General features: G+C 39.5%; 1 protein-coding gene across 1 annotated transcript; it reads right to left on the reverse strand.

Moving 5' to 3' along the window:
* Window positions 1-8,632: 8,632 nt before the first annotated feature.
* LOC145099168 (uncharacterized) lies at window positions 8,633-11,389 on the reverse strand. The gene has a single exon (XM_079036759.1). It carries the CDS (start codon window positions 11,387-11,389, stop codon window positions 8,633-8,635), a length of 2,757 nt encoding a protein of 918 aa, XP_078892885.1.
* Window positions 11,390-13,466: the final 2,077 nt, after the last annotated feature.

Genomic DNA, 13,466 nt, shown 5'->3' on the forward strand with positions numbered 1-13,466 from the left:
CAGTCTTAATTCATATCTACTTCCAACATATGACCGACTATGGATGGTTTGAATAACTTAGTCATTCCGAAAGAATAACCTAGTTTATTCGGGAAGTCAAAACATGCAAAATGAAACACAATAATAATTCAATCCAATATGGTATCAAACCCTATGAACATAAATAAAGCACCTTTTATTTATCACCATAGGATTACACATTATTCATTGTATACTGTTTCAGCTATCAACTTTATTCTTGAATTTAAAACAACAGTTGTCCCATGCTCCAAGCATGTACACTATGTTTTCTTAAACACTAGTCATGCCATACACCAAGTATGCATACTATGTTTGTCTATGATCTTTACTTTGTGAACTAGACCAATTGAACATAACTTCAATGATTCTCTTTTCACACTCCCAAATCCTTACTGCAAATGCAAGAATTCCAAATTCATGCCATTTACTGAAATCTGTTAGATTCTAAACTTATATGCATTGATCTTCTTGTAATGATTATGTACAAAGTCAGAAAGACTTGACAACAATCATTACAGAGTATTCCAAAGGAGATCAACTCCTTGGAAACATCCTTCTTGCATTAAGTTTCCTTAATCTTACACAGATTGAAAAATCTAACTTTGAAACATTTCCAGATTCCATTTTGACTATCACTTCTGAACAAGAGTTTCCTCCTTACAAATTATGTCAATATGGTCCTTCCAGAATTATCACTATACTTCCAAATGTCCTTGAGCAACCAATCTTTGGTAAACCTTAGATTGTCCTCGACAATTGTTTAATCCTTTTAGTCATATCCAGTTCTAAACCTTTTCCCTTCTTAATGCCCCAGGCATTTGGAAAATTTTAGAAAGGATGAATATAGCACATGTAATCGATCCTATATACGAAGCATATGGGAATCGATTCATGATGTCTCACATAAAGACCAAACCAGTCTTTTGATATAACATTTCCATTTCAATTTGCCAAGTTCTCATAATTCAGATTATGAAAAGGGATGCCGTAATCATAACCGAATTTTAGAACGCAAATAATGGACCCATATACAGAATTTCCTTATGTTGAGCCATTCCAACAGGAAATTCATATATATATCCTTGACTAAATGATTGAAACGTCACAATCTAAGCTTATAGATTTGAGATGAAGTATAATTTCCTCTCCCTTAATTATAGCAAAACAACTTTTCCAACCCCTGCAACCTCACGAATTGAAACTTTTTGTTTTCTATAATTAACATTGCTAACTTGCAATACTTATCATAATGATCATGCTCCCATTAACATGATGATTATTAGGATAACACTTATGCTCCCACTAGCTTTGACATGTACTCAGAAATCAGCTGGACTTCTAGAAATCAATACTTCATTGACTTTCTTACCAAAGTTCAGATTTCTGATACTAGATTGTTTTGATAAAACTTTATCAAAAATCATACACCTTCCCTTAGATAGCACACTTATGTGTCTAAACAGTTATGAAGAGGTATGCCGTAATCATAATGGTTAGACCTTTTTGCCACTTCTCACAAGTCCAGGTTAGTGTGCCGGTAAACCACACATGCTCCACTAACGACTTTGAGAATGCAAATATCACAATTGCGATCTAGATAAAATCTACTTAGTGAAAGTGTTTCCTCACCATCATTTTCATGAATCGGAGAGAAACCTTATGACACTTAGATTTATATGGTGTATGAGTTCCTACCCATATGAATTTGTCAAAACCATAATCACAAGACAAAGATAATGACAAATCCAAAACCATATGGATTGAACTCAATCTTAATTTCTTTCCACCTGGCAGCTCAAGGGCCTGCCATTGCTTCCAAGTTGTTGTGCAACCAATTGAGAACTCTAAGAACTCATATGCAAAGCCAACTTTAACTGGAATGGGCACAGAATATGTCAACACGAAAGGTTATAAACCTCAAGTCGTGTGCTAGTGAAGAACTTCAGGTTCTATTCTTGATTAGTTCCTGAGACTTTCAAGACCTTTAAGACTCCCATGTCAAACATCCAAGAGATAGTGCAGATTCTAATCACGACAAACACTTCACACAATTGGCCTAAGTTGGTCTTTGTTTTATCCAAAACATCACAACTTACCAATTTCAAATGTACAAGAGTATAAAACTTTTACTCTTACATTTGACAAGTGTTTTAACCTTCTTTTGAGACATGTCACTCAAGTTACAATCTTGGAGTATGACTCTAAGACTTGTATTGGAACGAAGTATGACTCATCTTCTTGATTTAACCACTTCAACAATTCAAGTTCCTCTTCTTAGTCATAAGAATGCACTAAGACTTCCTTAGAGAATTAATTGTGCTATGGTTTCTTAATCATTAAGATGATCACAAAAACTAATACTAAAGTACTCTCCCATCTTTTCAGATTTGAGAAACTTTTATCCTTCTGCCTACTTTGATTCTTCTTATTCGCTCTGCCTTACATTGGAACCTTTTCCAATGTCTTAGAGTTACACTTAAGCTTGTAAGTATAATCATATTTACTGAGCTTTAGTAAACTATGACGAATAGTCTTATCAAACTTTTATGGTGGACTTAATCAGTGCACAAGAATGTGTACTCGATCCCTTAGTCCTTTACTTGACTCACACATCCATGTGAACAAGTAATTAGTCTTAATGTTTCCAATACTTGAAAGTTCTCATTCATCATGCTATACAACTTGCATGATTCCAAGTTCCGGTCCAATTGAAACTTGGGTGATGAGAATCTTTCCTTATTTGGTAAATCTAGACATTACCACAAATGAAAGAATCAATTTCATATTTCCACTCTTGCTCTTAATGGAATCATATAAGCAACAATTTTTCCTCAAATGCCATTGTAAGGATATTTTAAAATAAATAAAATCAAAAATTTACTTTTTATTTTAAAACTTTGCGGAAAAACTTATCCTTACAATCCATATGAAAACTTGTTGTTATTTATTCCTAAGCAATATCTCATAGCTCCTGAGAAGTAGCTTCAAGAATCCGATCTTCAAACTATGCGATAGAAATCCATCTATGCGATCAGATTCAGCATATTCTTTCATTAAGTTTCTTCACTTTTCTTTGATTCTTAAAACATTACCATGTGACCCAGTCACACATGTATCAAGAATCTCAGAATAGAAACTTAACAGAGTTAGATAGTAGACTTTACCTGAAGTAGAGTCAAACTTATTGACTTTAACATCCTTAGGTAAATTTTGGCAGCTTCGCAACCAATGCCCCTTTCTTTGGCAATACAAACATATGGACCCTTTGATAATGGTACACGAGACTATCACAGACTTAGCTTTTCTCTTTACCATTTGGTCAACCGAGTTGACTATGGCCGATCCCTTTCCATCGGGAAGAGAGAGCTTTACTAGATATCCAATGTCATCATTGTCAATGTCCATAAAGTTTTAGGAAGTTGATCTTAGCAAATAGATAAGATCATTAAGGGTCTTGTCATAGTCTGTTTCATAGGTGTCCCAAAGGAACTCACTATGTGACTTAGAAAGTGATTGAACCACCAACTTTCTCAAGACTTTGACACCCAACTCTCCCGGCTTGTCAATATGTGACTACATCTCAAAGATGTGATCACACCTAGACCTTGCCTTGCCAATAGGGCTTGAGTGACCCTAAACTTTTCAAGAACTTGTGGGTTAGGGAGAATAGTTGGAGGAGGAGAAAGAAGTATGATATCCCTGGGACATCATCTTCATTAGGAAACCTTGTTTCAAGAGATTCGGGAAGATCATAGGTGTCTAAACCAGACATCTTTTGGGAGATATTCAAGATAGTTGATTTTAAGTCCTTAATATGACACCCAATATGAAATATTAAGGCTAGGACCCAACAAACTATTTTATAACTTAGAAGAGGTATGCCGTAATCCAAGCTATAAAATATTTGAAGGTAGGTGAATGACGATTCACCAATTTCCACCAAGATAAACGAAATGTATTATTAGGTTTTAATTGGTTTTGAAACTCCTAGATCTTTGAGATTCATTGAACTTTTCAAAGGCATGTTTCAATCTCGAGTGTGCCCTTCAGGTTTGGTGACTGGGATGCCGAGGATCACAAAACAAGGTGTGAAGTAACCATGCAAATTACTTGGTACCCTTAAGTGTTTACCCCTTAATCGATGTGCCGGTTAACCACACACGCTCCATCGATACTATGATAAACATTAAGTTACCCTTTGCCTACCTTGTTAAATACGCGTTAGTGTGCCGGTTAACCACACACGCTCCACTAACCGACTTAAACAAAGTGCAAAGTGTAATTTCATGGATTAGCACCTTATTCACATTTTCCTAAGTAACTAAGATTGGGAATTATTAAGAGTTTAGTTACTTAGTATTTATCATTAATACTTTTAATGAAGGGAGAATTATAGTCCTGTCAAACCCGTTCGGCTAACGACCCTCCACCGGTCAAGCAAGCGGTGGGTGAGAGTGGACACCCATTAAGTTGCCATTTTATAGGCAACAACCTTATACCCACCTTATAGACCGGCTTCGTGAATGAGGCGTACTAGCGGTAAGACTGACTTTACTCTTATACATATATATATTATTAACTTATAATATTATAAAGTATAAGGGTTGAATTTTAACTTTTAAAATTCTAAGGGCTAACTTGGAATTAAAGTATTCATAAGGAAAACTTTTCAAATTCCAAAACTTGAGGGCGAGTTTTGAAACTATTCAAAACTAATTAATTCCATAACTTATGTGTTTAAAGTAGTTTTAATCCAAAAACTCTTCAAGTTCCATAACTTGAGGACAAGTTATGGAAGACTTTAAACTAATAAAAGAATTAACTTTTCTTTATTTTATAACTTATGAAATTAATTAAGGTTACACTTTATTTATTTATTTATTAATGAAGTGACTCTTGAACCTCCATAACTTAAGGACAAGACTCTTCATCTTTTGTAACCATTGCCAACTTTTATGAGTTTTATGAGTCTTTAATGTGACTCTTCATGTAACTTGAGGACAAGTTACACAAACACATTTTATACTCAACTCTTAGATTAAAATGGATTAAAAACAACTATTTCAATTAACTTTTCTATTAATCTAAGCAACTCATAAGTACAAGATAATTCAAATCAAACTTTTTCATGTAATTAGTCTAAACCTTAAACTAATACAAAACATGAATCTATTGACAATTATCTTTGAAAATGGATTAGCATGAACATTACCACATAAAAAAAAAAGTTTATAAGTTCAAAAACAACTTGGGGTAATGTTCCTAGTCCATTTCTAGCCAAAAAAGTCGAGTTTATGCTGTCTGGGGTTCCAACTCGTCGAGTGCATGAACCAACTCGGCGAGTTGGATCGAATTCATCACTTTTTACGCATGGACTCGCCGAGTCTCCTGATGGACTCGCCGAGTCTGATGACCAGACAGCAAGAAATTCGATTTTTCAAGCAGTTTTGCAAGTATAACAAGAAAACAAGCCTAGGCTCTGATACCACTGTTGGGTTATGAGCATTCTAACACTCCTAAGTGTACATACAACCCTAAATACCTTGGATCTATGTTTTCTCTATTATACATGCAAATAAGAACTTCCAAGGTATTATCCTAATCTAGCATACAAAACAATGACTATAGCAAGATAGAATACATACCTCTTTGGTGTAGAATGTCTTCATGAAGCTTGAGTGCCTAGTGCCCCAAGTGTGACACCTCAAATGGTTCACACAACACCAAATACAAATGGAATGACTTGAGAGAATTCTACACTTCATGAAAATTGGCTAGCTCTTTCTTACTTTCTCTAGTGTGATCCTAGTGGCCAATTTTGTCAAGAATAAGATCTTTATATAGTGTTACAATTAGGGTAAACCCTAATTGTCATGACTTTCCATTTCCTTGGATCCATGGGTTCAAATACACCATGGAGCATCCATGGACCATCCTATGGGTTTTAGCCCAACTTGATTATCCATGGAGCATTAGCCCACTATACAAGTATGGATGATTTACACAATCAACCCATATATTTAATTAGTCTTCTTTTGATCACTTAATTAATCCTAGATTAATTCTTGATCAATACTAATTAAATAATCTCATTATTCTTATTATTAATATACTAGAACTTATAATATATTAATAACCATAAGTGTCTTATTTCTCTTATTATAGTCTATCCAAATGCATGATGCCATGCAACCCAAATGGACCATGCCGGGTCGGGTCAAGTCTTACCAATTATAGTTATGGACTTAGACATTAATCCAACAGCAACAACCAAAAAGTGTGGTCTAAGAGGAAAAAGGGGGCTTCGCAAGGATCCTCCAAGAGACAACAACTTGTTGCAATCAATGCTACCACAGTGACACCCGCTGTCCCTGCGAACCCCTTACCAGCAAAAACTTATGTTGGGTCTCTCCCGAAGTGCACCAAGTGCAACTTCCACCACCGCGGGCCTTGCAGGGAGATGCAATGCACCAACTGCAACAGGAAGGGGCACACAGCCCGTTTCTGCCAAACTCCAACAGCTCAAGCTGCCCAGGTTCCTAACGCCGGTATGGGCCAAGTGATGCAGCGCAAAAAAACAACACAAAGATAACCAAGAATGAACCTGTTGATTCTAAAAGAATATCCAGGACAATCTCTTCAAAACCACGTTGATTCTATGAATACTGTGGGATTGGCTTCAAAATCTGGGTTAACACACATAATTTGGGAGAAAATCGAAAGTTCATAAAATTGATGATTGACCATCCAAATTACATCAAAAACAGTTAAATAAGAAGTAGAAATTAAAATGAAACCCTAAAAGTCCATGGGCCAAATACAAACCCAAAAATTAAGGAAAAATAACAAAAATTGCTCATAACTCCATTTAGAAAGCGATTTACGGACTCAAAAATGGGTAAGTCCCCTTTGGGAACTTATCTAGACGTGCTCCTTGCTCCAAGCTTCGATTTGACTGGTCGTAGGCCCAAAACGGAGATTTGTAGCCAAAGTTATGGCCGTTTTCGTGAAGCCCCTTTAGTCACACGATCGTGGGCCTCTAGGAACGCAAGGGCCCGATCCTGCACACTAGGGCCCGCATCATCCCCTCCCGGGTAGACAAAATTCGACCTCAAATGTGCACCATGGTCATCATCAGAAGAATCCCCATAATAAGGAAGCAAATGCTTTACATTGAATACATCGGAACAACGAATGTGGCTTGGCAACTGTAGACGGTAAGCATTGGAATTAATCTTCTCCACAATCTCCACTGGTCCAATCTTCTTAGCTGATAGCTTGTTGTACTCACCAACCGAAAAACGATCTTTAGTCAAAAAAGCCCAAACAAAGTCACCTACTTCAAAATCAACTTGTCTGTGTTTTTTATCTGCATCTTGCTTGTACTTGGAGTTAGGTCAAACCAAGTTGTCATGAACAGCCCTATGAACATCTTGTAGTCCTCCAACAAAATCCTGCACTTTCTTTGGAACTACCCTAGAAACAGGCAGTGACATCAAATCAAGTGGTCCCCGTGGCTGAACAGAATATACCACCTGGAATGGACTATATACAGTACTTCGGTTGATAGCATGATTATGAGCAAACTCAGCTTGACAAAGCTTCTGATCCCAGGTCTTCACATGATCACCCACTAAACACCGCAAAATATTACCAAGGGATCGATTGACAACCTCTGTTTGGCCATCCGTTTGAGGATGATATGCACTACTAAAATTGAGCTGAGTGTTCACCATTTTCCATAGGCTGCGCCAAAAATGACTCAAAAACCTAGTGTCTCGATCTGATACAATAGAAGACGGTAGACGTCTCGAAAGAATAAATGGGCCACATTAACTGCATCCGTCGTCTTTTTGCATGGAATAAAGTGCACCATCTTATAAAAACGATCAACAACCACAAATATTGAATCATTTCCCCGTTGAGTACGTGGTAAACCCAACACAAAATCCATACTGATGTCTACCCAAGGTTGTGATGGAACAGGCAAAGGCATATAGAGTCCAGCATTGGTAGATGTGCCCTTTGACACTTGACAGATTCGACACCGTTTAACATATCTATCCACCTCCTTGTGCATTGTAGGCCAAAAATAAGATGATTGTACCAACTGTAAAGTGCGATCTCGGCCGACATGCCCTTCACCATGCAGCTCCCTAATGATTTGAAGGAGGAGACTTGAATTAGGGATGCACAATTGATTGCCTTTGAAAAGAAAACCTTCATGCAGTAGAAAATCAGACATCTGTCCAGATTGTATACCCTGCAGAACAACAGAAAAATAAGGATCAACCGTTAGCTGCTCCATGAGGACATCCATCCCCGACACACCAACCCTCATGGAAACTAGCAAATTTCTCCTCCGACTCAATGCATCAGCCACCCGATTTGACATCCCAGACTTGTGTTTAACCACGAAAGTGAATTTTTCCAAGAACGACATCCACCTCCCATGTTTGTGTGACACCTTATCTTGACTACGAATATGTCTTAATGAATCATGATCTGTGAACAAAACAAATTCCTTATGAAATAGATAATGGCGCCAATGCTTTACAGCTTCGACCACTGCATAGAACTCAACATCATAAGTGCTATAATAGGCAACCGGTCATCCTCCTTGACTTAGAACTACTCCAATCCCAACCTTGGAAGCATCCGTGTGTAATTCAAACACTTGAGAAAAGTCTGGCAATACAAGAATCGGTGATGTAGTAAGCTTCTCTTTTACTAATTGGAAAGCTGATTCTGCTGCTTCGGTCCAAGTAAAGGTCTTCCCTTTCATACAATCAGTCACCGGTGCCATAATAGAACTAATGTTTGGAATAAACCACCTATAGAATGAAGCAAGGCCATGAAAGCTTCGAACTTCAGTGATGGTAGTTGGACTTGGCCATTGTCTGATAGCTGCTACTTTAGACTCGTCCACCTGTATTCCTTCCCCAGAAACAACGTACCCCAAGAACAAGACTTTAGGAACCATAAACACACATTTCTTCATAGCTGCGTACAAACTATCCCGTCGAAGTACAGTCAAAACCTGCCTCACATGGTTGACATGCTCACCAAAAGTAGCACTGTAAATAAGTATGTCATCAAAATAAACGACGACAAATTTACCAATAAAGGGCCTGAACAACTGGTTCATCACACGCATAAATGTACTAGGAGCGTTTGATAAACCGAAAGGCATCACCAACCACTCATACAATCCTTCACGAGTCTTGAAGGCAGTCTTCCACTCATCCCTAGGCCTAAGTCGAATCTGATAGTACCCGCTCTTCAAGTCCAGTTTCGTAAAGATAGAGGCACCACTAATCTGGTCAAGTAGGTCATCAAGTCGAGGAATTGGAAATCTATACCTCACCGTGATCTTGTTGATGGCGCGACTATCAACACACATACGCCAAGTACCATGCTTTTTAGGAGTCAACAAAGCAGGAACAGCACACGGGCTCATGCTCTCTCGAACATGACCTTTTGAAATTAAATCCTCCACCTGTCGTCGCAACTCCTCATGCTCTCCGGGACTCATTTTGTAATGTGGCCTATTAGGCAACTGAGCTCCTGGTTGTAAATCAATATGATGTTGGATGTCACGTAAAGGTGGCAAACCATCAGGTAATTCATTAAGGAAAACATCAGCGAATTCCTTGAGCAGAGGGACCATAGCCTCAGAAATTTCAACCTCTTTAGCGACTTCCTTCCCGAGCAATACAAAAATTTCACCTTCCGCCTCCAACTCGTCTTCAAACTGATTAACGGTTAGTAGAGTACCCGAAGTTCTCGGAACTGGCTCATTTGGCTTACTGGGAACCAATGTTATCTTCACACCACCAAACAAGAAACTGTAAGTGTTAGTCCGCCCGTTATGATCTATGTTACGATCATACTCCCAAGGTCTGCCCAACAACAAATGACATGCATCCATAGCAACCACATCACACCACACATCATCTTTATACGTGGTACTAACAAAAAAATGAACAAGGGCTCGTTTAGATACAGTGACCTCACCACCCTTCTTAAGCCACTGTAGCTTGTAAGGCTTAGGGCGATTTTCTGTTTTCAAAGCCAACTTTTGAACTGCTTCTTCAGATATAAGGTTATCACAACTTCCTGAATCAATAACAAAAGTACAAACCTTTCCCAAAATAGTACATGTCGACTGAAAGATGTTGTTTTTGAGCCAGTCATCACCAACAACTTTTGGTGCAAAACAAGACCGCCTTACCACCAAATTTACCCCCACATCTCCAGTTACAACTTCCTCCTCGCATTGATGCTCTTCGTCATGCATAGGGGGATCTTCGTAATTTTCACCGGCATCATCATTTTGCCAATCATCTTGCTCAGCAAACAAATGACGTTTTCCGACCTTCTTGCACTCTGATTGTCGGTGACCTGTCTCCCCACAACTAAAACACTTCAAGCTGCTACTAACAATTGTCCTAGGGTTTGGTCCAACACAGTTAGATGTCGGTCTTTGTTGATTAGGCACAACACGGGGTACCATACCACCCGTCCCAGGACTTCCTCCAATATTGGCTGTTGAAGACGAACCGCCCACCCGACGACTTTGTTTCTCAAAAGCCAATGCCCGTTGGTGCGCTTCAGAAATAGATACCGGGTCAAACATATTTACAGAGTCCATGATTTGGACCCGTAGACCCCTAATATATCGAGCAACGAGTTGTTCCTCTGTCTTCTGGATATCGTTTCGGGCAATCAATTGGTAGAACTCAGTTGTGTAATCGTCAACTGATTTGGCACCCTGCTTTAGATTTTGCAACCGTTGGTACATCAACCTTTGAAAATTCTGGGGTAGGAAGTTGGATCGTAAACACTTCTTCATCTTCCTCCAAGTCACGACCTTTGACTTTCCGAGCCTGTCTCGTGTCAGTTTCAGTTGTTTCCACCATGCAGATGCCCTACCACGTAGCCTAGTAGCAATCAATGACACTCTTTTGTTTTCAGGGGCTTCTTTGAACTCAAAAACTTCCTCAATAGTAGCCAACCAGTCGATGAACCCCTCTGGATTCAAACTGACCCCGTCGAATTCTGGGATATAAATTCTAATTCCGGCCTCCCAACGTCTATTGTCACCTCTATGATCACGCCTTGGCCGCCTTTCTAGATCATCTTCAGAATATGAACTGTCACTGCCACCGAACGGGTTCCCAAATTCACCATCTTCCACTTGAGAATGTGTTCGAGACCTTTGCCCTCCTCGATTCATCAGTTCGACCATCCTATCAGTCAGTTGGTCAACCATTTGATCCATCCTCTCCTCCATTCGTGCCATAATACGTTCTTCTTGTTCTTGCTCATGAACATTAGCGGGCGTCCTGTTTCTCCTCGGAGGCATTTTGAACCAGGAATTCGGCTCTGATACCAACTGATGCAGCGCAAAAAAACAACACAAAGATAACCAAGAATGAACTTGTTGATTCTAAAAGAATAGCCAGGACAATCTCTTCAAAACCACGTTGATTCTACGAATACCGTGGGATTGGCTTCAAAATCTGGGTTAACACACAGAATTTGGGAGAAAATCGAAAGTTCATAAAATTGATGATTGACCATCCAAATTACATCAAAAACAGTTAAATAAGAAGCAGAAATTAAAATGAAACCCTAAAAGTCCATGGGCCAAATACAAACCCAAAAACAAAACCCAAAAATTAAGGAAAAATAACAAAAATTGCTCATAACTCCATTTAGAAAGCGATTTACGGACTCAAAAATGGGTAAGTCCCCTTTGGGTACTTATCTAGACGTGCTCCTTGCTCCAAGCTTCAATTTGACTGGTCGTAGGCCCAAAACGGAGATTCGTAGCCAAAGTTATGGCCATTTTCGTGAAGCCCCTTTAGTCACACGATCGTGGGCCTCTAGGAACGCAAGGGCCCGATCCTCCACACTAGGGCCCGCATCACCAAGCTTGCTACGGATGTGGCGAAGTGGGCCACTACAAGAGGAACTGCCCTAAGGCAGGGACGGCTAGAGGAGTAGGAAGAGTTATGGCCCTAGGCCACGAGGAAGCTGTAGCTGATCCTACGATAGTTACTGGTACGTTCCTCCTCGATAACTCTTATGCTTGCATACTTTTCGATAGTGGAGCCGAGAAAAGTTTTGTAAGTCACAAATTTGCACACCTGCTTAAACAAAAACAATGCGCATTATATAGTTCATTCACGGTAGAAATGGCTAACAGGAAAACAGAGAGTACAAACTGCATATACGTAGGTTGTACCTTAACTTTAGATGGCCATACTTTCAAGATAGATCTCATGCCAGTCACAATTAAATGTTTTGACGTTATCATCGGTATGGATTGGTTGAGTCTTCTTCGTGCCGACATTATGTGTTTTGAAAAAGCAGTTCGTCTTAACCTTCCTAACAACGAAACTTTAATTATCTACGGCGACAAACCTAGTACGAGCCTTCGCATCATTTCGTGCATTCAAGCCCGAAAGTGCTTGCGGAAGGAGTACCATGCATTTCTCGCACACGTCGTCGATACCAGTCAAGAACTGAAAGACATCCCGAAAATCCCAGAAGTACGCGACTTTCCCGACATATTCCCAGATGAACTTCCTGGTTTACCACCACAACGCCAAGTCGAGTTCAGAATCGACTTAGTGCCAGGGGCTACCCCCGTAGCCAAATCCCCGTATCGTCTGGCACCGGCTGAAATGCAGGAACTTTCCAGTCAACTTAACGAACTTCTCAAGAAGGGGTTCATTCGACCAAGCTTCTCACCATGGGGAGCACCGGTCTTGTTCTTCAAGAAGAAAGATGGATCGTTTTGCATGTGCATCGACTATAGAGAACTCAACAAACTTACCATTAAAAATAGTTATCCCTTGCCCCGCATTGACGATTTATTTGATCAACTTCAAGGAGCCAACTACTTCTCGAAGATAGATCTGCGATCCGGATATCATCAACTATGAGTGTTAGAGGAGGATGTTCCCAAGACAGCCTTTCGAACTCGTTATGGACACTACGAGTTTGTAGTGATGCCATTCGGATTAACTAACGCGCCCGCAGTATTCATGGATCTGATGAATAGGGTGTGTCGTCCTTACTTGGATCAGTTCGTCATCGTCTTCATTGATGACATACTCATCTACTCTCGAAGTAAGGAGGAGCATAGTAAACATCTCCGTAAAATTTTAGAAACATTGCGATCGGAGAAGCTCTACGTGAAGTTCTCAAAGTGCGAATTTTGGATTCGACGAGTCGAATTCTTGGGCCATGTAGTTAGCGAAGAAGGTATACACATGGACCCTTCCAAAATTAAGGCCATCGAGAACTGGTCAGCACCAAAGACACCTACTAAAATTCGTCAATTTTTAGGTCTAGCTGGCTACTATCGCAGGTTCATTCAGAACTTCCCCAGCATAGCGAAACGCCTTACAACCCTGAGCCAAAAAGGCGTC

The sequence above is a fragment of the Lactuca serriola genome, chromosome 4 (assembly GCF_051521515.1).
Source record: "Lactuca serriola cultivar US96UC23 chromosome 4, Lser_US96UC23_V15, whole genome shotgun sequence".
Taxonomy (NCBI): Eukaryota; Viridiplantae; Streptophyta; class Magnoliopsida; order Asterales; family Asteraceae; genus Lactuca; species Lactuca serriola.